The sequence below is a fragment of the Suricata suricatta genome, chromosome 6 (genome assembly GCF_006229205.1).
Source record: "Suricata suricatta isolate VVHF042 chromosome 6, meerkat_22Aug2017_6uvM2_HiC, whole genome shotgun sequence".
Taxonomy (NCBI): Eukaryota; Metazoa; Chordata; class Mammalia; order Carnivora; family Herpestidae; genus Suricata; species Suricata suricatta.
Window position 1 is genome coordinate 65,156,140 of NC_043705.1, and position 23,685 is coordinate 65,179,824.

Here is a 23,685-nt window from a genome sequence, read left to right on the forward strand (position 1 = left end):
CCCCAACATATATTTCTACAAGGCAGAAGAACCCACCAATACCTGGAAACTCAGTCTCTACTGTTTCCTGGTGAATCACAAAATGTTCCTTTATACAGGTAAAACATAATCTTATGTATTTCTATGGGTTAGCTTTCTATTTTCATCATTGTGACATTTAATTGAATACTTATCTTAACAGATCAAAATTCCAAAATTTAAATCTCAAGAAATCAGATGATTCAAACCGTACGCAACTAGTTTAAGAAGGAAATATCCAGATTCAACTGTCACAACTTACGTTAAGACATGAGAAGTGCTATAGAACGTAATACATGAGGATAAATGGGTCTATATGCACAACACTTTTTCCTTCCAAACTGGAAGACATGACTCTTAAAAAGGAATTATGCATGTACTGAGTCATCATCTTGTATTAAAATATAAAATGTCAAACTTGTAATGGAAAATGTGCTATTCTGTTGCTATTTGTATTTCAATTTTTGTTTCTGAAACTACTAGGACAAAGAGAAAAGACTTAAGGAAGATACTACTAAGCATTTACACTCGGAATCAAAATAAAATAGAAAATTTACTGTACTTTAAAATACTACTAAAATAAACATTTTATTAATGTAAGTCTTTATAATATGTGCATCAAAACAAAAGTGACTACTGATGCCGAAATAAAAACTTTCAGAGAATATGTACCACGATTCAATTTTTTAAACTTTATATATATATAAAAGCTATATTATAAATACAAAGCTGAACTATTAGAGTGCTAACAATACTGTTCATACAAAGAAAATCAACAGTAGTAAAATATGAATACATAAGACACTTATTTTTGGTCCTTTTGAAAAAAGAGAAATAAGTTGGGTTTCTTTTTAACATGGCTCCGGCACAAAAATAGAATATAAGATGATAACCGCAACATTCTTATGTTTATCCTTGTAATTCTTTAAATGTCACCCGTCATAATAGCAATGAACTCCTCTTGATTTACTGTGGTAAGAAAGAAAATATAAGTCAGAAATACAAATTTTTTCACAGGACAATACTGCTATTTTAACACTAAGTATTTTTAAATGTTATACAAAATTGTTAATAAACTAAGACATATTATTTTGCTTTTACTTCTTTAATAGGAAGTTTACTGTGTTTTCTAAGTAGAACCTCATGAATACAAAAATGAATAAATGTGATAACAATATAAATATTCTATAATATTAATGACAGAAAAGATATATTTAAGTTACAAAAAAGTCCATCAGAATAATATTTACAGATACTTGCAAAAATCGTTTTAAAGCTTGAAATTTTTAATTTTTTAAATGGTTAGAGCCTCTTTATAATCTTTATTCTACTAGTTCATTTAGCAATCCCTTCCTTCTTATACAAGCTTAAATCTCCCATGCATGTATATTAGAATTCTAAAGGAAGAAAATAGTTTTTATAAAGGCAAATTGTTGTTTTTTGATCTTTTATATATTTAAAATCCTACTTAAAAATACTGAAAACATGTAGAGTAACAGTAATTTTAAAAGATACTAATTTAGCCTTAATTAGCTAGATAATATAGCAAGTATAAAATATAGATGTAAATGCAGAAATCATCACCCATAAGAACAAACTGTTAGTTTACCAAAACTATAAATAAAATTCAGTAAGAACCTACAGTTTATAAAGCACGATACCTAAGAAGGCAACCTAGAAATAAATAGGTAATAATCTTATTAAATATAATTTTCAAAACCAATGTACACAAATATATACAAATTATTATTAGAAATGTTCAGAAAAGAATGCTTCCTCTTTGTAAAACAGGTGATTTTGTGGGCTCCAAAACTTAACATATACCTTAACAACACACAAGTTATGAATGATCATTTTAATAATAAGAACACTGGAATGAAAAAAGAGACCTGGATTCCAGTCATATCTCTGGTACAGAACAGTTCTGTGTTTCAGTTTCTTTATCTGAAAATACTGAACTATGAGGTCATCTTTTTAGGTTGTTACTGCATGGTAATAAATGAAAACAATCCATTGACTCAAACATTTTTAAGTGCCTAGAGAATGCCTACACCATCCTAAGAGTTGTGTAATACAGCAAAACAAACACCATGGTTCCTAACCTATAGTATTTTGAAATTTAAGTTAAGAAGGTATTAGGTGAAATAAATTATTTTTCGTTTTCTTAGGAGTAGCAATGGTATCACAATTTTGAAAAATAACATCCTTGTTTTTAAACATTTATTTATTTATTTTTGAGAGAGAGAGAGAGACAGATCAGGAGCAAGGGAGGGGCAGAGAGAGGGACACACAGAACCAGAAGCAGACTACAGGCTCTGAGCTGTCAGCACAGAGCCCGATGCGAGGCTCGAACCCACTAACCGTGAGATCATGACCTGAGCCAAAGTCGGACACTCAACCGAGTGAGCCGCCCAGGCACCCCAAACAGTATCCTTATTCTTAGCAGATGCATGCTAAAATGTTATGGAGGTCAAGTTCATGATATATTTTTCAAATGATCCAGAAAAAAATACACACTACAGACAAAGTAAAACCAGTAAAATGTTAATTACTGATTCTAGGTAGAAGGTATAAAGGTGTTCATTGTACTAAACTAACATTTTTTTCCTCTATGTTTGAGAAGATTCATAATGAAAAATTAGAAAAATGTTAAACCAATTAAAAAACATTGAGGAGATAAAATATGTACATCAGGAATGAAAAAGTCTACTGGTTCCAGTTTCAATAATTATGTAAATTATGTTTCATATGAGAAACAGAACTGCTCTTTAAGACAAAACATGGTTATTAAAATAATACACATATCTGTTTATGATGGAAAAAATTCTATCATAATAGGAAAAATCATTACTTCTGAGAAAAATTTAAGCAAGAAAAAACCTTGACTTGGGCTCTAAAATAAAAACATAGGATTTGGTTTGACAGGAGGTGGAAAGAAACCTAAGGTATGAGAATACTATTACCAACATAGTTAAAAAAGAAAGAAAATAGTGCAAAATTAATCTCTAAAGAGTTAAGAAGAATAAGTTGGCCAGAAGATGGTAATGAACCTTGAATCGATGCATTTCAATACTAAACATTTGTTAGACATGATGACAGAGTAGAACAGAACACATAACCTGTAATACTTTCAATGATCTTAAAAATTCTGGTAGTGATCTTTGACTTTTGCACTTTAAAATGTGTCAGTACCTTATGAAAGCTAACCCCTTTCTCTCCCAGTTAAAAACACACACACACACTTAAATATAAAAATGTAAACGTTTTCTCATTATACACTTTCATTTAAGAACATCTTAGTCAATCTAGATTGAGGTATCTTGACTAAAATATGAAATAAGAGTATGTTTTTAAGAAAAACACCACAGTGAAAACAGCCTTAGAGGTACCTGGGTAGATCAGTCAGTTAAACATCTGACTCTTCATTGCAGCTCAGGTCATGATCTCATGGTCCGTGAGGTGGAGTCCTACCCCGGGTTCTGCCCTGACAGCCTGGACCCTGTTTGGAATAGTCTTCCCCCACCCTTCTCTCTCTGTCCCTCTCCGCCAACTCACAAATGCATGCTCTCGCTCTCTCTCTCTCAGAACAAATAAAAAGTAAAAAAAGTAAAATTTTAAAAAAGCAACCTTAGAATGATTTGACTATAAATTATTTTAATAGTATAATAGAGCAATGATTAAATTATTTGAAATCTGGAAAGTACTTATGTCTTGTTTCTCAAAGACCTAGAACTCTTTCCTCTCAATCTGTAAAATTTCAATATTCAAATTTCAAAAAAGTTTTATATATAGTTCTAAAACCACAAAATTGCTAATTTTTATTTATGTATGATATAAACATTTCATTATTTAAATTCCTTTTTACTTATTATGTATAACTTATTTATTTCTACTTTTTATTTTAGAGAGAGAGAAAGAGAGTACCTGCATGTGCAGGGGAGAGAGGGCAGATGAAAAGAGGGAGAGAGAGAGAGAGAGAGAGACAAAATCTCAAGCAGGCTCCACGCTCAGCACACAGCGTCACACAGGGCTTGATCACAGAACCAAAATCAAGAGTCAGATGCTCAACTAAGACACCCAGGTGCCCTGTTTAAACACTTAAAAGTGGGGCGCCTGGGTGGCTCAGTCGGTTAAGCCTCTGACTTCGGCTCAGGTCAGATCTCACGTTCGTGGGTTCGAGCCCCGCACCGGGCTCTGTGCTGACAGCTAGCTCAGAGCCTGGAGCCTGTTTCTGGTTCTGTGTCTCCTTCTCTCTCTGCCCCTCCCCCTCTCATGCTCTGTCTCTCTATCAAAATAAATAAATAAATAAATAAACACTTAAAAGTATTATAGCATTTAAACACATTTTAAACTACTCCATAATTTTCATAACCTAAAAACAGAATACTTAAATCTAAAAAAAGTAGAAAGCTGAAAGGAAGAAAGTAACTAAAGAAAGTAAATTAGCTCATCTAGTCACACTGAGTCTTTCAGATGATTAAGATAATCTGTGCTTTTGTACATCTAGTTTCAAAACTTTCTCTATCAATAATATCTTACATCAAGTTCCTATACCTAAAAAATCTAGCACGATGCCTACCTTTAAATAGGCATCTGATATATTTATTGAATCAAATACAACACTTCATTTTCTCCTACACAACCTCTTTAAACAAAATTTTCATAAATGAATCAATTCATAGGGTAAATCTTATTACAGATATTCTAAATAAAGAATTTAGAGAAATTAAGTAGATTAAGTACCTTAGAGACTATGTGTCTCTGGAGGGGAAAAAACAAATTTTAGCATCTGAAGTAACAGTTGAATATTTTATTGAATATTGAGTACTGAATATCTTATATACTAAAATAGCATGTGATTTTTAAAACTCCATAAACATAGAAACCTACTTAATATTTTACTTTTTAGCATAAGAGAACACAGTGTTATGGATAAAAGCATAGGGTATAAATCTCTCAGAGTTTTAGTTTCTTCATCTATAGATGCATCCATCTAGCCTATGCACGGAGAGAAATAATACCGTATTTACTTCACAAAAGCTATTAGGAAAATTAAGTGCTATCACAATGTAAATGCCAAGCACAAAATCTAACATATATTATACTAAATAACTACTAAAGTGTTATTAACACTCATCATAATTATTTAAAAGATGGTCCACTTTAGGTTTTTAAATGTTGGTTTTGTTTTTTCAAAAATATTTACTGTGTTTTACATATCCTGAGAGTGATAATGGGGAAGGTATTCTTTCTCTATAATTACCACAGCTCTACTGAGATCTTGCGTTTATCTTCTTTTCCTTTACCTCTTCCTTCACCATATTTATTGTTCTAAATATACAATAATAAACATTTCATTTTCACTGCGCCTAAATAGGTATGAAACATTCATAAAGACAGAAGAATTACTGAATTCCACAAAAAAAAAAGACAGCAAGTATTATGATCTCTGCTGGTTTAACAAAGAAAGAGATTATATCTAAACAAAATGCAACCAAAAGAATCCAAATTAAGTAATCAAATTAACAAGTTTTTCTAAAATGTCACTTGTACTTTTTCCAAAATAGGCATATTTTCATACAGCTTCAGAGACCCATGTAAGTTAAGGCAGTACCCCCAAAGCTAGACTAAAAATTGATTACAGTTCTCATTGTTTCTGAACATGAAAATGCCTTTCCTGAACTTGCCACAATAATAGTTATACTTAATATGTCTTATTTGAGAAACAGATAATATAAAATAGCTATGATGAATTCTGAATAAGTGTATTTATCAGTTTATGTATGCACGTGCAATTCTATTACTCATATGGTCAAAGACAATATTCAATGCATACACCCAGACCCATGCAATACTTCAGAAGGCCCTCACCCCCCCAAAAATTCAAATCCCAGATTTCATACTAGATTAAATGAATTTAATATGTTAAGAACACCTTCCTCCCCCTGCAAAAAAAGCAAATCTTAACAATAAAAGACTATGCATCACTGTGTTATATTTGTGACCAATAACTTGGAAAAAAAGAAAAAATGTTATTTGCCTATTAGTCATTTGAATAAATGACAGTAGGATGCCCAAGCAAGACTGTACAGTGACTTAAAGTAAAGTAGCATTGAGAAAGCAAAGAAATGTTTTAAAGATGCACTAAAATCTTTAAGCAACGGGGCATAGGTGTGAACTCTTGAGCTTCAAAAGCAACAAACAGAGCAGACTAAGAAGTGATGCAAGAAATGGACATGTTTTCTAAGCAAAGTTTCACATAGTTTGAATTTAAGAGGGAGTTTCATAAAATTTTCCTCTAATGTCAAATTAAGCTAATACCAAAATCTAATTTGCATGCACCTTACATAGGAAAAGAAAATAACTCTAATCTTTAGGCACAGGTAGTAGCCATTACTGACGGTTTATGAAATAAACATACCAAGATTTTCTATGTTACTTAAGATAGTATGCTCACAGAACAAAGTTGCTTAAAACTAGTTTAGGGTAACAGCCAACAGTTGGAGAAGACACAAAAAATTTTTAAATATGAAGGCAGTGGATACTAAATCCAGATATTAGAGTGACAGCTCAAGAAATAACTTAAATTTCTTCAAGTTTTAATCATCTTTGTTTTAAAATATAAATAGGGGTGTTTGGGTGGCTCAGTGTTCAACTTCGGCTCAAGTTGTAAGTCTGAGCCTCACAGCAGGCTCTGTGCTGACAACTCAGAGCCTGAAGCCTGTTTTAGATTTTGTGTCTCCCTCTCTCTCATCCCCTCTCCCATTCTCACTCTGTCTCTCTCTCTCTCTCTCTCTCAAAAATAAACATTAAAAAATAAATAGACTCTTAAATACAGAGGAAAAACTGAGACTTGATGAGGTGGCAGGAGAGACGGGAAAATGGGTGATGGGCATTGAGGAGGACATTTGTTGGGATGCACAATGGATGTTGTATGTAAGCGATGAGCCACGGGAATCTAACCCAAAACGAAGAGCACACTGTACATGCTGTATGTTAGCCAATCTGACAAAAATTATATTTAAAATAAATAAATAAAAGAAATATAAATAAATCTATCAACACCCTTCAAAAACTAGCATTAAAAAAGTTTTATAATGCTCAAATAATATTTACATAAATATGAGAAAGTATAATACACAACTCTAAAGTACAATCTACAAACCTAAACTTATAGTTAATGTCTTACCTCCTTATTAAAGCATGACAGTATTTCCAAAGTAAAATATGTATTATGTACATATTTATGTATGTATGTATGTATGTATGTATAGTTAATACTGTACCAACATATAACTACTGTAACACATACTCCTGCTCGGGGCTTTAAATCAGCAAACATCAGAGTACTCAATGTCAAGAAAATGCAGGGGAATATAAAGATGCGTATAGATACAAAAAAAGGAAAACAAGTTTCCATTTAAGAATAGGCACTTTCAAATATTTTCCTTTAAATACTTACAACCACCCTGAAAGGTATGACCATTCTCATTTTAATAAATGGGAAACCACAACTCAGAAAACACTGAAAACCTGCACAACATTACAGAGCAGCTATGTAAGTGGCAGAGATTCAATTCAAATCCAGATTTGTAGGACTCCAAAGTCGCATGGCCTTTCACACTATAGGATCCCATACTGCTCTTAAGGAACTTACAATATATTGGAGAGTTACACATGTATAAAACGAACAGAAGGCATTGTACAAAAGTGTCAAAATACTCTGTTCCTCTAAATGCTGTGGACCCTCAATGGACATCTCTGTAACTCATACAGAGGCCACCAGAGGAGGCTTTTGAGAAAAGGACTTTAAAATGTATCAGAGAGAAAGACTAACATTTTAGCTGACAGAAATTGGCAATTAGAATATTCTAGGATTAAGGAATGACATGGCATAAAAAAGTGTTTTCAGGGTCACCATGGTGAAGCTGAGCAGAGGCCAAGCAGAGGCTGCAGCAGCTCTTTAAGGATGGTCAATCTGCCATCCGCTGGGGCTTTATTCCTCTCATGATTTATGTGGGATTCAAGAGGGGTACAGATCCAGGAATGCCTGAACCAACTGTGTTGAGCTTACTTTGGGGATAAAGGTCATCTGGATTTGGGAGCAATCAATGGACAGGAACAACATGGAAGGTGTGTACTCTGGCTAGGATGAGAGATGGAACATCGTTCAGACATTCACCAGTTGAATGACAAAGGGCTCTTCTCAGATGAATCGGTGGCAGAGTGGAACCGCTACTGACTTATTTATCATAGACTGTATCTAAATAAATGCTTTTAACAATGTTAAAAAAAAAGGTGTTTTCAGGATACAGTGTATTTGGTCAAGGCATGTGTATACGGGAGGTGACGGTTAAAGCAGAACACTGGAAGATCTCAGTAGGAAATAAAAGTAGGTAGTCAGTGAGGGGAGAGACCACATCTACCTTCTTCATTGTGTATCAGCACCAGTTAGCACAAAAGGCACCATATCCAGCAGGCATTCAATGAAATAATGAATGAGGCTATGATAACATTCCTATAAAGAAATTAGGCAGCAGCAGTAAACAAAGATATTAAACAGTTTCAAACATTTAAACGGTAGGACCAATAGAACTTACAGTTTAGAAGAGCATGAAGGTTAAGGAAGAAGTCACTAAAAGCTGACGTTTTATGGGTGCCTGGGTGGCTTAGTGGGTTAAGTGTCTGACTCTTGATTTCACAAAGGATAATCTCATGGTTTGTGTTATTGAGCCCTGCGTCAGGCTGCGAGCACAGAGCCTGCTTGGGATTCTCTCTCCCTCTCTCTCTCCCCGCTTCCCAACTCATGGGTGCATGTGCGCGCACGCACACGTGTACACACACACACACACACACACACACACACACACTCTCTCTCTCTCTCTCTCTCTCTCTCTCAAAATAAATAATAAACATTTTTTTAAAAGTTGACATTTTTTCAGAGTAGCTGAAATTTTGGTGATGTTTCATCCTCAAAGAAAAATAAAGTACCTTCTTGAAATTCGGAACCTGATATTACAGCCAGTATACTTGGCTTTAAAGGTTAGCTTCATTCTAAATTGAATTATGTGAAATGTTTATGCAAAACCCCATTAAGGGTTGAATAACAATTATATCAAATAGAGATGCTTTGCAATGAGTCTTGAAAATCACTTGATTATAGAAAAATTTACTATATGCACACATCAGTAATACCTAGAATATGCGTTTTACTCAAAACTTACTTTCTCCATCACCATCTTTATCAAATTCTTCTATCATAGCCCGAAGTTCTTCATCACTTATGTTTTCACCCAACTCTCTGGCAACACGTCGCAAATTTCTCAAGCTTATTTTACCTGAATCGTCATCATCAAATAGTTTAAATGCCTTTAATATTTCTTCATGTGGATCTCTTTCCAATATCCAGTCTGTCACTACAGTTACAAAGAAATTTAAAAAAAATTTTTAAAACATTTCATAATCACAAATGCATTCATTTGTAAAATCATTAAGTATTAGATGAGAATTAAAGTCATGAATCTTTCAACATTTAGTTTGATAATAAATGCCAAACCAGAGCCCAAAAACCCAAAAGAAAAATCTCAAATTATAAAACTAAAACTCAAATCTGGGTTTTAAAATGTAATCTTTATGTTTTCAACAATTCATCCTATTTAAGAGTAAGCAAAACTATCTCACAAAGAGGCAAAATAAAAAGGACTATATACCATATTTATACAAGGTCTACCATTATCAAGAACTGTAATAGGCTCCCCTAACACCAAACACAAAAGTCTAGGAGTTTGTAATTTAGCTGCAGAGATGGTATACCAACAAAACTATTAGATGAAAGCTGTCTGGTGGCTGAACTTAAACATAACATTACTATTCCTTAAATTTAATCTCATATAAAGACCAAAAATCCCTGACAAATAAATAAAATGCACTGCCATCACTGAAACAGATACAACGTCAGACAGATGAAAATTCTACCAATAGCTTCATGATTTGAGGAAACTCTTGGTTTTCCAAAATATGAAAAGTAGTTATTGAATATGATTGTAGTTAACAAACCTCCCACCCCAAAGAAATAAAGAAAAAGTCTGGAAAGATCTCTCTAAAGTCAGGCCCAATTTGTTCAACAAGATAATAACTCACAAACTACAATTAAAAGTGAAGAATATCTGACTTCAATAGCAATAATATATTTTAATAGATTAAATGTAATATAAAATAATGTAATAAACACTATTTTCAATATTCATAGTTGTTAATCAATAGCCACAACAAAAATTAAAGTATAAATCTGTGGTAGAAATTTTTTTAAGTTACTAGTTAAATTTCTAAGTAAACATCTCTGACAAAATTCTACAAGCTAGTCTACTACTATAATAAAAATTATTTAGGACTCTCACCATGCCATGAAAAATAATTCAATTCTAGTAAGGTTTACAGAATCATTAAAAACTTGCAAATGCTTGTAGATGGAAAGTACTAGAATGTTTAATGCATTCAAAAGGAAAACTACAATTCAAGCCCACAAAAAATTATTGTTATTTTGTTTTGTCATAGTTTCACCATATTTGGTTAAGTAAGCTTTAGAGTAAGTGCCTATTTAAGCTAATGTTAAATCATCTACATATACATTTAATAGTTTTTTTATCACCCATTAATTATATCCAAAAAGTCTTTCAAGTAACTAATTGAAGTATATTACTATAAGTATGCAAATCACCAAAGCTCATAAATATTCAGTCAAAAAGGAGTTGGCATATACACAGCCATAACACCAAAATAAAATACCATGCTTAACTCTATGGCTCATACTCAACTTATTTTGAATTTAGTCCCAACAAAAAAGCAGGACAAGGAAAAAAAAAGTGTTAAGAAATTTTCTTCACCAATTAAATAATTTACATGACAGGTGAACCAAAAAAGCAGCTTGCTGAAAGTATTAATGTACTTAAAGAAGCAACAGGGTGATGTGGGGAACAGATGGGGCTCCAAGATGTATAAATTCTTATCCCACTAGTGCTTTAATTGTGTTAGTTACTTCAGACTTATGTGTATATATAATCTTTTATCAATACTATGCCTTAGAATACAACTTTTCTCGGGAATATAAATACTCATCATTCTGGACAGCTAAAACATTTCATCTTTATGGCAACTCTCCTCCATGCCTTCATGCTCTATTCCTATTCCACAAAGTAGAATTATAAGAAATACATTTTTTCCAGTGAAAATAAATCAACTAAAATACAGTTAAGGTGAGTTCAAACTAATTCATAAATTTCTGTCCAGGTAACTTTTTTAAAAAAATAATTATACAACCAGAAATATACTTCCTGAAAATAGATCTTATACATAAAAATCACTTAAGAACAAAGCACATTAAAAAGCATCACATTAAAGTTAATAAAAAAAATCATTAAAGGTACTGCCAGAAATATAGCTTCAACTGTATTTCTCACTGCCTTTGAGGGTTTCTATCCAAAAGTACAAGTTACTTTACACTCAACATTTTAGAACCCAAATTCCTCCCACTAGCACCAAGAGAGCTGCTTATGCCAGGTCTCAAAAAAGATAACAGCATCATGAACAAATAATCTCTCATGTTTGGAGTCTGCACTTTTTTTAAAGCTGATTAACCTAATCAGTGATTTATTCCTACTGTGCTAAGAGGATACGACCTTTTTTTACTCTTAAAGGTACCTCTTTTCATTCTCACCACCCTCAGCATAAAGTCTATTATTTTCTGTCTGCAGTCTCTCTTCCCTTCATCCCATCTTTAATACTCTCAACAGAGTTACCTTTCTAAAATATATCATCTTCTCTTCCTCAGAAACTGACAATGACCATCTGCTGACTGAAGTCCAAGCTTTGGATGTGATGCAAAACACAGTATTTGGTCCAATACTACCTTTCCATTTCCCTAAACCTCTCACACAGGAGACTACCCACAGTGTCTCAAACATACTATATACTTCCAGCACCACCCTGTTGTCGGTGTTTTCTTGCCCCCAAGGACTTCCTCTACCGGCCCCACAATCTTCTCCTGAGAATGAAATCCTATTCACATTCCCAAAGGCCTAAATTAAAAATCCCCTCTGCAAGGTCTTTTTCAATTGTTCCAGACCAGGAATTGACCATTCTTTTTGTTGTTAAAGGATAGATAGTAAAAATTTTAGGTTTTGTGGGGGCATAAGGTCTCTGTCTAAACTACTTTCCCTTCCAACTCCTGTTTAAACAAAATTATAATTTACCACAGAACACCACAGCTTATTATTACTTACATTTAAATGGTAAGCTCCTTGAAAGACCCTCTTGGTAACTTTTAATTAATTCCCCTCCCTCAACCCAACAGAGTACCTAATGCCAAAAAAAAAATCAGCAAATATTTGTTAATAAGCAAAACAAAATGGTAATACAATATTCTATTCTAAACAGGCAATGGAATGTGCCCCCAAAATATATGCCGCCAACAAAGGGAATACAAACATCTGACTTATCTTGGTCTTACTTTAAAGCAACAATTCCTAAAACACCTTTGTTACTCATTAACCTCAAGCTGTCTAGATTCTTAACTTACTTTAAATACAATTTAATATTTTTTTCTAGCATTGGGAAGATTCTGTTTTAATGTAAGACTTCATCCAGAAATATATGTGGAACAGTATCCTTCACTAAGTAACCGATTATACATAAAGATTCAAATGTTCTGATTTGGAGTTATCTGTCCCAAAGTATAAAACATACCTTCATCTGTTGTCAGTTATTATTGAAAAATAATCCACAAACGGAGAGAACACAGAGTTCTTGACTTCGAATTCTAAGCAGTAATAAATTCTTATTTGACTACAGATATTTTCAATAGGTAGCCTTAGGACAGCTTAGCAGTGCTAAGCAGTCAAAAATTTAATTTTGAAAGTCAGAGAGTAAGTTTAGCCATGGTCATTTATTCTGGAAGAACCCCAGTAATCATGCTGTTTTCTTTCTTTAAGATTATTTATTTATTTTGAGACAGAAGGAGGGAGAAAGGGGAGAGCAGGGAGGTAGGCAGAGAAGGAGAGAGACAAAATCCCAAGAAGGCTCCACACTGTCAGTGCAAAGCCAGATGCAGGGCTCAAACTCACGGAACTGTGAGATCATGACCTGAGCCAAAACCAAGAGTCAGATGCCTAACTTACTGAGCCACCCAGGTGCCCCTCATAGTCTGTTATTAACACAGAAAAGATGGAGGTTCAGGAAAAGGTAAAGATGGTATGGGACTTTGGCTTCAACTGCTAATGAGATCACAAACTTAAACGTTTTTACTTAAGATGACATGTGTTGCATAAAATTATTGACAATGATATAGTGCTTAAAATAGCCTGCAACTATGAAAAAAAAGGTAATAAGAAAAATATAAACACATGAAGTACAATACTTTTTATGTTCCAGTGAGCATATACAATTATTACTAAGCACTAAAACAAAATAAAACAAAGACTAATTTTTTAAAGTAATAAATACAAATACTTAATAGTACTTACTATAGCTAGGCCTCTTTCTAAGCACTTTACATATTAACTTATTTATTCCTCACAAGAACCCACAAGATATTCCCATTTTATCATTGAGACACAGATAAGTAAAATGACTATACAGTAACTTAGACAATCTGGTTCCAAACGGTCCATGCTAAACCACTACATTGTATCAAATGTGCCTGAATTGTAGCTCTTTCCTAATAGTATCATTGCCACTGTATCCTAACACCTGTTTCTATAAATAATCTAAGTTGGAACTTGGACTAAAATCATAAACTATAGAAGAGCTTCGATATTGAAAGATTGAAAGACTAAAGATGGCCCTCTTCTCAAGTAAATAAATCTACCAATTAGTAAAAACAAAAACCACACACAATATGCTCCCCAAAGGGACAACCTGCTTCCCTAAACAATTATTTTTAGTCTATAAGGTAGGGATCTTGTGTTGTGCTTTCTTTCTCTCTTAGGTTCATCCTTCAATTTCTTTCTTCCTCACTTTTATTTTGAGTTTTCAGATTAATAAAATAAAAACAATGATTTAATGATCTGAATCTATCTTTTCTACATGTACTGTCACTTCTTTTTGCTTTGTGTATTGCTTCTTGCTGAATATTTACACAAAAGGTTTGTGTACATGCGTAACTGGATTTGTTCTTAAATTTCTTAAACATCTAAAAATATATGAAATGTTTATATCATGACCCATATAAAGTGATTATTAATGGTTTAGAAAACTAATTTAATAAAAACAAACCTGAATATACATACATTCTATTTATAATATTCTATGTAATATATTAAAATTATAATAGCAAAGTCCTTGCCTTCCAGAATCTTCTATTCTAAAAAGCCTGATATATGCTATAAATAATTCATGAAAATCAACTGTATAAAAATTCAGTCATATTAAGCTCACGATACATCATGCTTAGTTGATTGTTCTAACATGATTTCCCCTGCTTACGCCTGCCAAATGTCTCCTTTACTATCATCTTCTCTCCACTCTCAACTTTAAACAGATGACTTTATTGACCAAGATCAAGTCACCCAGAATATGTAGATCCCCATAAGCTTTGTCAACCTGAAGGCACGCACTTCATCTAGATCCAAAGATAGCAAATACTACAGGTTTTCTCTTCCCACTCTGCCAACAAAAATCACACACCTGAATGATCTTAGGAACTATTTCTCATACAAAAGGATACCAAATTTTCTGTTTTACTCTAAGAAAATAGTTTTTTGATCACCCTTTTAGTTTTACCACATAATACAAACACATATTACTTAGAAAAACATCGTCTCACAAAAAGCTACACAATAGTTCCTTAATTAGAATCTTCAGAACAAAAGACAAAATGATAAATCCCACAGGGAAGCTGTAAATCTTATTTTCTCTTTGAAAATAAGTAAAAAGAGTGCCCCCAAGTCCCCGTATGAGATTCACATTATATGGCAATGTTCAATAACAAAATTCCATAACTCAGAGAATTAAAAATACACTAATATTAACCAGATAATTTCCCAACAAGTGCTAATTACAAAGACTATTAAAATACACACCAACTTCATTAAAATCTTCAAAGGTGATTTTCCCTGTGGCTTCTCTGTCATAATCTTTAAGAATCTTCAGTACATCAGCTTTTTTTACATCAAACCCCAAGGCTCTCATTGCCACCTTTTGGATTAAAAGGGAAAAGCAAATTATAAAGCACTCTTTCAAAAGAAGTGACTTCTAATTCTTAAGTTTTTAGAACTTAAGAGATGTCAACACATTAATGAAACATTTAATTCTTTTGCATGTTTTATATATCTAAAGAAACAAAGTGATAGTTTTTCTCCACTACTAAAATTAAATGGCAATTTTTTTCATTTATAGATCCCTTTTTTATAGGATAAATCAATCGTTTATAAAATACACTATACAATGGACTGACTCAGTATACAGATCATTTTACTTATTTTTTAAATGTTTATCTTGAGAGAGAAGCCCAAGCAGGCTCCGCGCTGTCAGCACGGAGCATGATGTGGGGCTCAATTTCAGGAACCATGAGATCATGACCTAAGCTAAAATCAAGAGGCGGATGCTTAACTGACTCGAACCACCCAGGCACCCAGTATACATATCATTTTAACAACTTATTTGTTCTCAGATGATTAACAACCAAAAGGGGGAAAAATGGTATAGAATATTAAAAATATTTTAGAAGAGATAAAAGAATGAAAATAAGAGTTATCATAAGACTCTACATGATTAGTTATTAAGTAGATAGTCCAGGCCCCTGAGTTTAAAGAAAAGAGTGTGTTACTACTAACAAGAGAGACAAGATACTGATTAAAGAAGTCTTACTTGGAGAGGTTCCAACTGTTCTCTGATGTGTGGATGAAATAAAGTAGAAGGGCAGTAAGAAAAGGATGACTGGTATTAAAACAGACACCATAAAAAAGAGGCTTGAGGACACTGAACAGAGCAGCTTATCTTCCCTGAGCAGGAAGAGCTGAGGCGGAAGCAACTGGTTAGCATATGAGAAAAGTAGCTAGTAGTAAAAGTGTGGAGAGCATTCAGTAAAAATCAAAGGAATGTGAACTTCATGCAGTGTACAATGAGGGGCCACTAAAGGTTTATGAACAATGAACAATATGAGGGAAGAATTTTAGAAAGATGAACCCATACAGAGTGAACTAGAAATGCAGAGACCACTTAAGAAGTTCCAGATATGAAATAAGATCCCAAACCAATATAATAATAATGGCAATAAGTGGAAGAGACATTATAAAGGAAGAATGGATCAAAGCTAGGTAAGTAAAAAAAAAAAAAAAAAGCAGGAGGGGAGGGAAAAAAAAAAAGAACTAAAGGGCTATTAAAAGTGCTGCCTTTCTCACTGTGCTAAGTGTGAGATCTGTACTACCCTCAAGACCAATTTTCCCTTGCATCTTCAGAAATAATTCTGGGCCCTAAAATGACATTTTTCCCCACTAGCATTGTGTCAACATCAGACATCATTTATGTTGTTTGCACCAAAGAAAGTACATAAAGAATATATTACCAACGTGTTCAAATTAAAAGAGAAATAACACGCTCACAACGTGAAAAAAGAACAAGTCAAAAAACAAATAAACAAAAACAGTGGGAAGAATATATAAGAACTGTTTAAATCTTAGTTTGAAATCGTTTAATTATGTGAACAAATAATAAGGCTTTACATAGAAATTTTTTATTTAAAATACTATTCATTTTACAATGTGAAAAGGAATTTCTAAAAAGATGTTAGGAATATTATTCAATATTCTTATAGCATTTAACTGTGAACATTTAAGATGGTTTCATATTTCCAAAACCAGTTTAGTTAAAATACTTTAGAAATGTATTTTAACCAACTATCAAAAATGCAAATCATTTTAACAGAAAAATATATATTTTACATTACACTATTACCTTTAATTCATGATAATCTATTGCTTCATCTTTGTCTGTGTCAAATAGTTCAAAAGCATCTTTAATTTCTTGTTTCTGTTCTTCAGAGAGTTCTCTTCTTTTTTTCCTCTTTGTTTTGTCTACTACAAGCTCATTTCTATGAAATGAAAGGAAAAAAGTCTCTTTAGTCTACTTTAATTCTATTCTCATACGCACCCAGATAATTAAAATGCAACAAAAAAATTAACTGATTGACTAATTTTTTTTGTTTCTAAAAAGGAAGTATTTGGGAGAAAAATAAAGGAATGAGCTTTGCTCATTCAATAGTCTAAACTGCTATAAATTTGCACTTTCCAAAAGTAAAAAATGTTACAGGTTATTAAAAGAAATGAGGACCTTTCTTTCCTTCTGGCTTTGTATATATTCTGATATTACAGTGGAAAAAACTGGAACTGTGAATAAAAAACATTTTTATGATGGAAATCTAAACCAAAAAACAAAGCACTCATACTTATTATTTACAATACTCTACAATACAGTGTTAAAAAAATCAAAGAAAAAATTCATAACTGATGATTGCTATATATTTGGTTTACTTTTGATATCACTTTTAAGTTCTAAATTTCTACCAAAAAAGTATAAAATTTAACAACTGCCTTACAAACTATTTTAGCATGGTACGTTACAAATGATTCAGATAACCCATTTATAAGTTTGGCATACTACTTATAATTTCTCCAATTGATATTAACAAATCAGCCAAAATACTGAAGTCTAAACATACCATGAAAATTAAACGCCAAAAAAAGAATATCTGTGCTAATTTTCTATAATAAAAATAAAGAGTCAATGGTTTTGCAAATCTCACTTGTAAATTTAGATTTAGTTTCTCATAGACTCTGGGAACTTTTTTAAAAGGAAATTTTATTTTAAAAGCCAGAAATGTCCTCCTTAAGAGATACTGATCTTAGTGTTCCAAAATTTCAAAAGGGGCTGAAACATTCGTATAAAAACAAGTTTTGAAACTGAACAGTCATCTAAAACTCAGGTTGGTTTTAGTAAAACACGTTACCGATTTGCCTGTATTTTGCTCTCAAATCTACAACAAAGGCAAGAGATGATTAGAAAGGGACCGAAGACGTACAACAAATTAAGCTGAGGAAAATCTTTCGCGAGACCGGAGTTTATACTCTGAAAGGCCAAGTCCACGACTTGACTCCACGCAAGGCTACCACAGTAATCTCTTGGCCGAACGCTGCACCTGTTTAGAGAGGCGTATCCAGCTATTTTTAAGCTATTACGTCTACATGGGGCTAAGGGCAACAGACGGGGTTAGAGGTCGGAGGTGAATGAAAGGTAAAGAAACTAAAAAATTTGAAAAATGTAAGAGATTACGAATTAAAGTCATTGAAACGGGTCTCCGGTTATACCTTAATATAGGGCCCTAGGAGAAGAGCAGGGAGGGGTTAATGTTATTTCCAAATTTTGTAGTTAAATATGATGACAGCACTGCAGCTGAGGTGGGGCCATAGACCAGGAAGGAGGAGCTGAAAGAAGGGATCTCCATGGCCCGATTTCAGCAGAAAAACCGCGAGAAGAAACATCGCGATATTTCACTCCGTCCTCACAACGAAAACAGCGTTATCTTTTTGGTAATACAAAGCCTAACGCGCTGACAGACGTGACTACCTCAGCAGTAATGCACGGAGTTCATCACCTGCGAGACACCAGGGCCCCCAGAGTGAGGGGTCCGAGCCCGGGAACGCTGGCCGAGTCTCCTCTCCCTCGTCCCAAACTGCATCCCCCTTCCTCGCCTCGGCCCCAACTGCCTCCCTTCCACACACACCCGCCCTGGGGCCCACTGCGGGGTGTGGAGAGCATTGCGGCCTCCTCATTACCGACCTCAGAGCTAAACTCATTTTCTCTTCGGACAGAGACGTTCCTCTCAAGAACGACTTTAACGCCCTACCCAAGGCAGCACGACTTCCGCGAGCCGTTCAACAAACACCAACGACCTCAGCGGCCTCAAGGACCTCCCACAAGGCAGACACTTCTGAGCCGGATTGGTTGACATTGCTAATATCCTGCCCATTGAGGCGGAAGCGTCACTAGAACTCTGCTCTGATTGGGTGTATCTCGCGTCAATCAAAGAAACCTCTCCCTCTTCGTCTGGTGCCCCTCCTTCCGCCCTTTAGATTGGCCCGTTACAGTTTCCCCAAATCCTTTGCGGAGAATGGGTCTGGGTGTTTGCGGGGTAGATTGGGCGGTAGGTGGCTGGGCCACTCCTCACACAAGGAGTCCTGTAACCTGTGGCGACTGTCCGGAGATAGGACGGACAACTCCGAGGGAAAGGAAGGAAGGGAGAAGAGGCACGCTGTGGGCTATCCAAATTTGGCTTCGCTATATTCTAAAACTTTGGGTGGCGGTTCTAAAATGCCAATTGAAATGTCCTTTTCTCCCATTTTGCACTCTTTTTTCCTTACAGACTGCCCAAGTGATTCTAAGTCAGTTGCTATGGATTATTTTTTGTATAATTACTGGGTTGGATTATTAGGCTATTTACGGTGAAGCTGTCTGTACTAACCTTCCCTTAAGCTGCTTTTACACATTATGTTATCTTCACTTCCAACTTCTTGAAGCTCATTTGGGTAATTAGTTTACTTTTTCCACACTCCTACTAGGATGACTTCCTTAAAGTGCAGGATTTCATCTTTCACTTAACGCTATTCCTAGTGCCTAATACAATGCCGGATGCATAGGTGCTCAATAAATATTTGTTGCCTTGAATGGAATCTTTCTGTGAAAACCCACAAAGCACTGAACTAAACTGTAATCTTCATAAAGAAATAAAATAATCCTTTATAAATGTGGGAGTCGAGCAGGGGAATGGGGAAAATAATGTAACCACTGTGGTATATGTGTAAAAGATATATATATATATATGTATATATATATATATGTTTAAAGAAGGAAGAACACAAAAGGACAGAAGGTCTTCCTGAAGGATTTTGTATATATGTTAGGCCTAGAAGGATGAGCTAAATGTGTTTCTTTAATTTTTTTAAATGTTTTATTTATTTTTGATACAGAGAGAGAGCATGAGAGGGGGAGGGGTAGAGAGAGAAGGAGACACAGAACCAGAAGCAGGCTCCAGGCTCTGAGCTAACTGCCAGCACAGAGCCCTACGCGGGGCTCGAACGAATGTGAGATCTGACCTGAGCCGAGGTCGGAGGCTCAACCAACTGAGCCACCCAGGCGCCCCGATGAGCTAAATTTGAACAGGTAAAACTAGTATGATAGTATAAATCTAAAAATTAAAAATTAGGGGCACCTGGGTAGCTCAGTGGGTTAAGTGTGGGACTCTTGATTTGGGCTGGGATCATGATCTCACGGTTTGTGGGAGGGAGCCCTGAGTCTGGCTCTGAGCTTACAGCAGAGCCTGCTTGGGATTCTCTGTCTCTTCCTTTCTCAAATAATACATTAATAAACTTTTTAAAAAATAATAAAAACAAAGTTAAAGGATAGCTGCCCAAAAAACAAAAGTGGAAAACTCACCTTTTTAAAGTACTTTTATATGTCACCTTTGAGTCTAAATGGAAAGGGAGTATTGCCACTAATAAGGTTTTTGGTAGTTTAAAAGGGAGCTTAGGGTGCCTGACTGGCTCCCTCTGTAGAGCATGTGACTCTTGATCTTCAGGTGGTGAGTTCAAGCCCCACAATGGGCATGGAACTTACTCTTAAAAAATTAAAAATAAAAGGGAGGTTTACCAGTTATTCAAGTACTTTATACAGCTTCATGCTGCCAATAAATATCAAAATGAAAGGATCACTTTTCAAGGAAAACAGATAACAAAAAAGATAGAAAACGAAAGTAGGTAAATAAGTATATATAGGACTGAATGATAGGATGATGCCACAGTTTGATGCCACAAAATAAAAAGTTATCCAGTCCACTCAGTTATGAGTGAGTTAAAAATTCGTGAGGAGCTAATTCTTGTACTTTAAACTCAAAGCATGATAGAAAGTTTCTTAAATGTTGAAACTAGCACAACCCTTAGCATACTAAAAAGCACTTAAAATCACTGTATGCCCCACAGTGAGAGTGTACGTGCTGCTCTCCATTGTGTGTGCCTGGCTCATATTTGATGTTCATTAGTGAACATATGTGCAAAACTTTTAGATACTGGCAAAATCAATTTGGTATTGTCTTTTTCTTTTTAATGTTTGTTTATTTTTGAGAGAGACAGAACACGAGTTCGGAAGGGGCAGAGAGAGAGAGGGAGACACAATCTGAAGCAGGCTCTAGTCTCTGTGCTGACAGCACAAAGCCCGATGCTGGGCTCAAACTCACAAACTGAGATCATGACCTCAGCTGAAACCAAGCGTCAGATGCTTAACCAACTGAGCCACCCATGCACCCCATTAGTAAGACACTTCAGAACATCAAAATAAGAAGGTTAACTTCAGGGGCATGTGACGGCTCAGCCAATTAAGAATCCAACTCTTGACCCATGGATGCTGTGGAGTAAGCATCATTATAGTCTTCCCTCCCACCGCCGTCATGTCTAAGAGTCTCCCAAAGAGCCTGAACAGCTGTGGAAGCGTTTCATCAAAGGTTTGAGCTTTGAAACAACCAATGAGAGTCTGAGGAGTCATTCTGAGCCATGGGGAACGCTTATGGACTGTGTGGTAATGGGGGATCCAAACACCAAGCGCTCCAGAGGCTTTGGGTTTGTCACCTATGCCACTGTGGAGGAGGTGGATGCAGCCATAAATGCAAGGCCACACAAGGCGAATGGGAGAGTTGTAGAACCAAAGAAGGCTGTCGTGAGAGAAGATTCTCAAAGACCTGGTGCCCACTTAACTGTGAAAAAGATTTTTGTTGGTGGCATTAAAGAAGACACTGAAGAACATCATCTAAGAGATTATTTTGAACAGTATGGGAAGATTGAAGTGATTGAAATCATGACTGAGGCAGTAGCAAAAAGAGAGGCTTTGCTTTGTAACATTTGACGACCATGACTCCATAGACAAGATTGTCATTCAAAAATACCATACTGTGAACAGCTGTGAATTAATGAAGCCTCTATCTAAACAAGAGATGGCTAGTGCTTCCTCCAGCCAAAGAGGTTGAAGTGGTTCTGGAAACTTCAGTGGTAATCGTGGAAGAGGCTTTGGTGGGAATGACAATGGTGGTGGTGGAGGAAACTTCAGGTGTGGTGGCTTTTGAGGTGGTGGTGGATATGGTGGCAGTGGGATGGCTATAACATTTGGTAACAATGGAAGCAACTTTGGAGGTGGTAGAAGCTATAATGATTTTGGCAATTACAACAATCTTCAAAATTGGACCCATGAAAGGAGGAAACTTTGGAGGCAGAAGCTCTGGCCCCTATGGTGGTGGAGGCCAATACTTTGCCAAACCATGAAACCAAGGTGGCTATGGTGGTTCCAGCAGCAGCAGTAGCTATGGCAGTGGCAGAAGGTTTTAATTACTGCCAGGAAACAAAGCTTAGCAGGAGAGGAGAGCCCGAGAAGTGACAGGGAAGCTACAGGTACAACAGTCTGTAACTCAGCCAAGCACAGTGGTGGCAGGGTCTAGCTGCTACAAAGAAGACATGTTTTAGACAATACTCATATGTGTATGGGCAAAAAACTCGAGGACTGTATTTGTGACTAATTGTATAACAGGTTGTTTTAGTTAGTTTCTGTTCTGTGGAAAGTGAAAAGCATTCCAACAAAGGGTTTTAATGCAGATCTTTTTTTGCACCCATGCTGTTGATTGCTAACTGTAATAGTCTGATCATGATGCTGAATAAATATGTCTTTAAAAAAAAAACCTGACTCTTGAATCAGAATATACCAGATTTTATATGTCTGCTTATGTAATTCAATCTGAAGTACTTCACCTAACCTCAAATCTTTTAGCCAAGAATGTTTAACTTGAATTTAAGTAGGTCTTAATATCTAATTTCTCATGTATAGGAAATATAGGAGATAAAGAAGCCACTTTAAAAAAAAAAAAAGCGCTCTAGCATCAGATAAATCCAGAAAGTAACACGTTCTGCAGTATAACTGGCCAATCTCTTCAACAAATCAGTGCATTTGAAAAAAAGGATTGACCTAGATTAAAAGAGTCTTAAAAGACATTTTCCCCAATTAGAATGCCTTGTTCTGGATTAAGACCTTGTTTGGAGAAAGTAGCTGTAAAAGGCATTATGGAGACAATTGAGGAAATTTGAATCTGGAGAGAGGATTAGGTGTTTTAAAGAAATTACTATTAATTTCATCAGGCATTTTAATAACATCTTACCTGTTTATGAAAATGTTCTCCTTTTTAGAGAAGCAAAGTTGTTTGAGGTAAAATGGTCAAAATGTCTGTAATTTACTTTAGCAAATAAAAATCAGTTTAAAAACTCAAAAGGTGCTGGGGCAGCTGAGTGGCCCAGTGCATTAAGCGTCTTTGGCTCCTGTCATGATCTTATGGTTAGTGGATTTGAGCCCCGTGTTGAGTTCTGTGCTGATAGTTCATAGCTAGGAGCCTGCTTCAGATTTTGTGTGTCCTTCTCTCTCTTACCCTCTCCTGCTCTCGCTCTGCCTCTCTGTCAAAAATAAACATTAAATAGAAAACTTTTAAAAGGTACAATGATAAATTCTATGAAGAAAATAGGGCAATGAGAGAGGAGCTAACCACGGGTTGAGTACTACAGAACTGAGGTCTGTTGATAAAATTACTTTTGAACT

The 23,685-nt window shown here is 35.0% G+C and overlaps 1 protein-coding gene and 1 pseudogene across 1 annotated transcript; one reads left to right on the plus strand and one right to left on the minus strand.

Moving 5' to 3' along the window:
- Positions 1-690: 690 nt before the first annotated feature.
- CETN3 (centrin 3) lies at positions 691-18,971 on the minus strand. Its single transcript, XM_029942591.1, has 5 exons — positions 18,847-18,971; positions 16,966-17,101; positions 15,093-15,207; positions 9,243-9,434; positions 691-987 (listed from the first exon to the last, which is right to left on the minus strand). Exons 1-5 carry the CDS (start codon positions 18,861-18,863, stop codon positions 944-946), a joined length of 504 nt encoding a protein of 167 aa, XP_029798451.1. The 5' UTR covers positions 18,864-18,971; the 3' UTR covers positions 691-943.
- Positions 18,972-19,177: 206 nt separating this feature from the next.
- LOC115293462 lies at positions 19,178-22,439 on the plus strand (annotated as a pseudogene).
- The last annotated feature ends 1,246 nt before the right edge of the window (positions 22,440-23,685 follow it).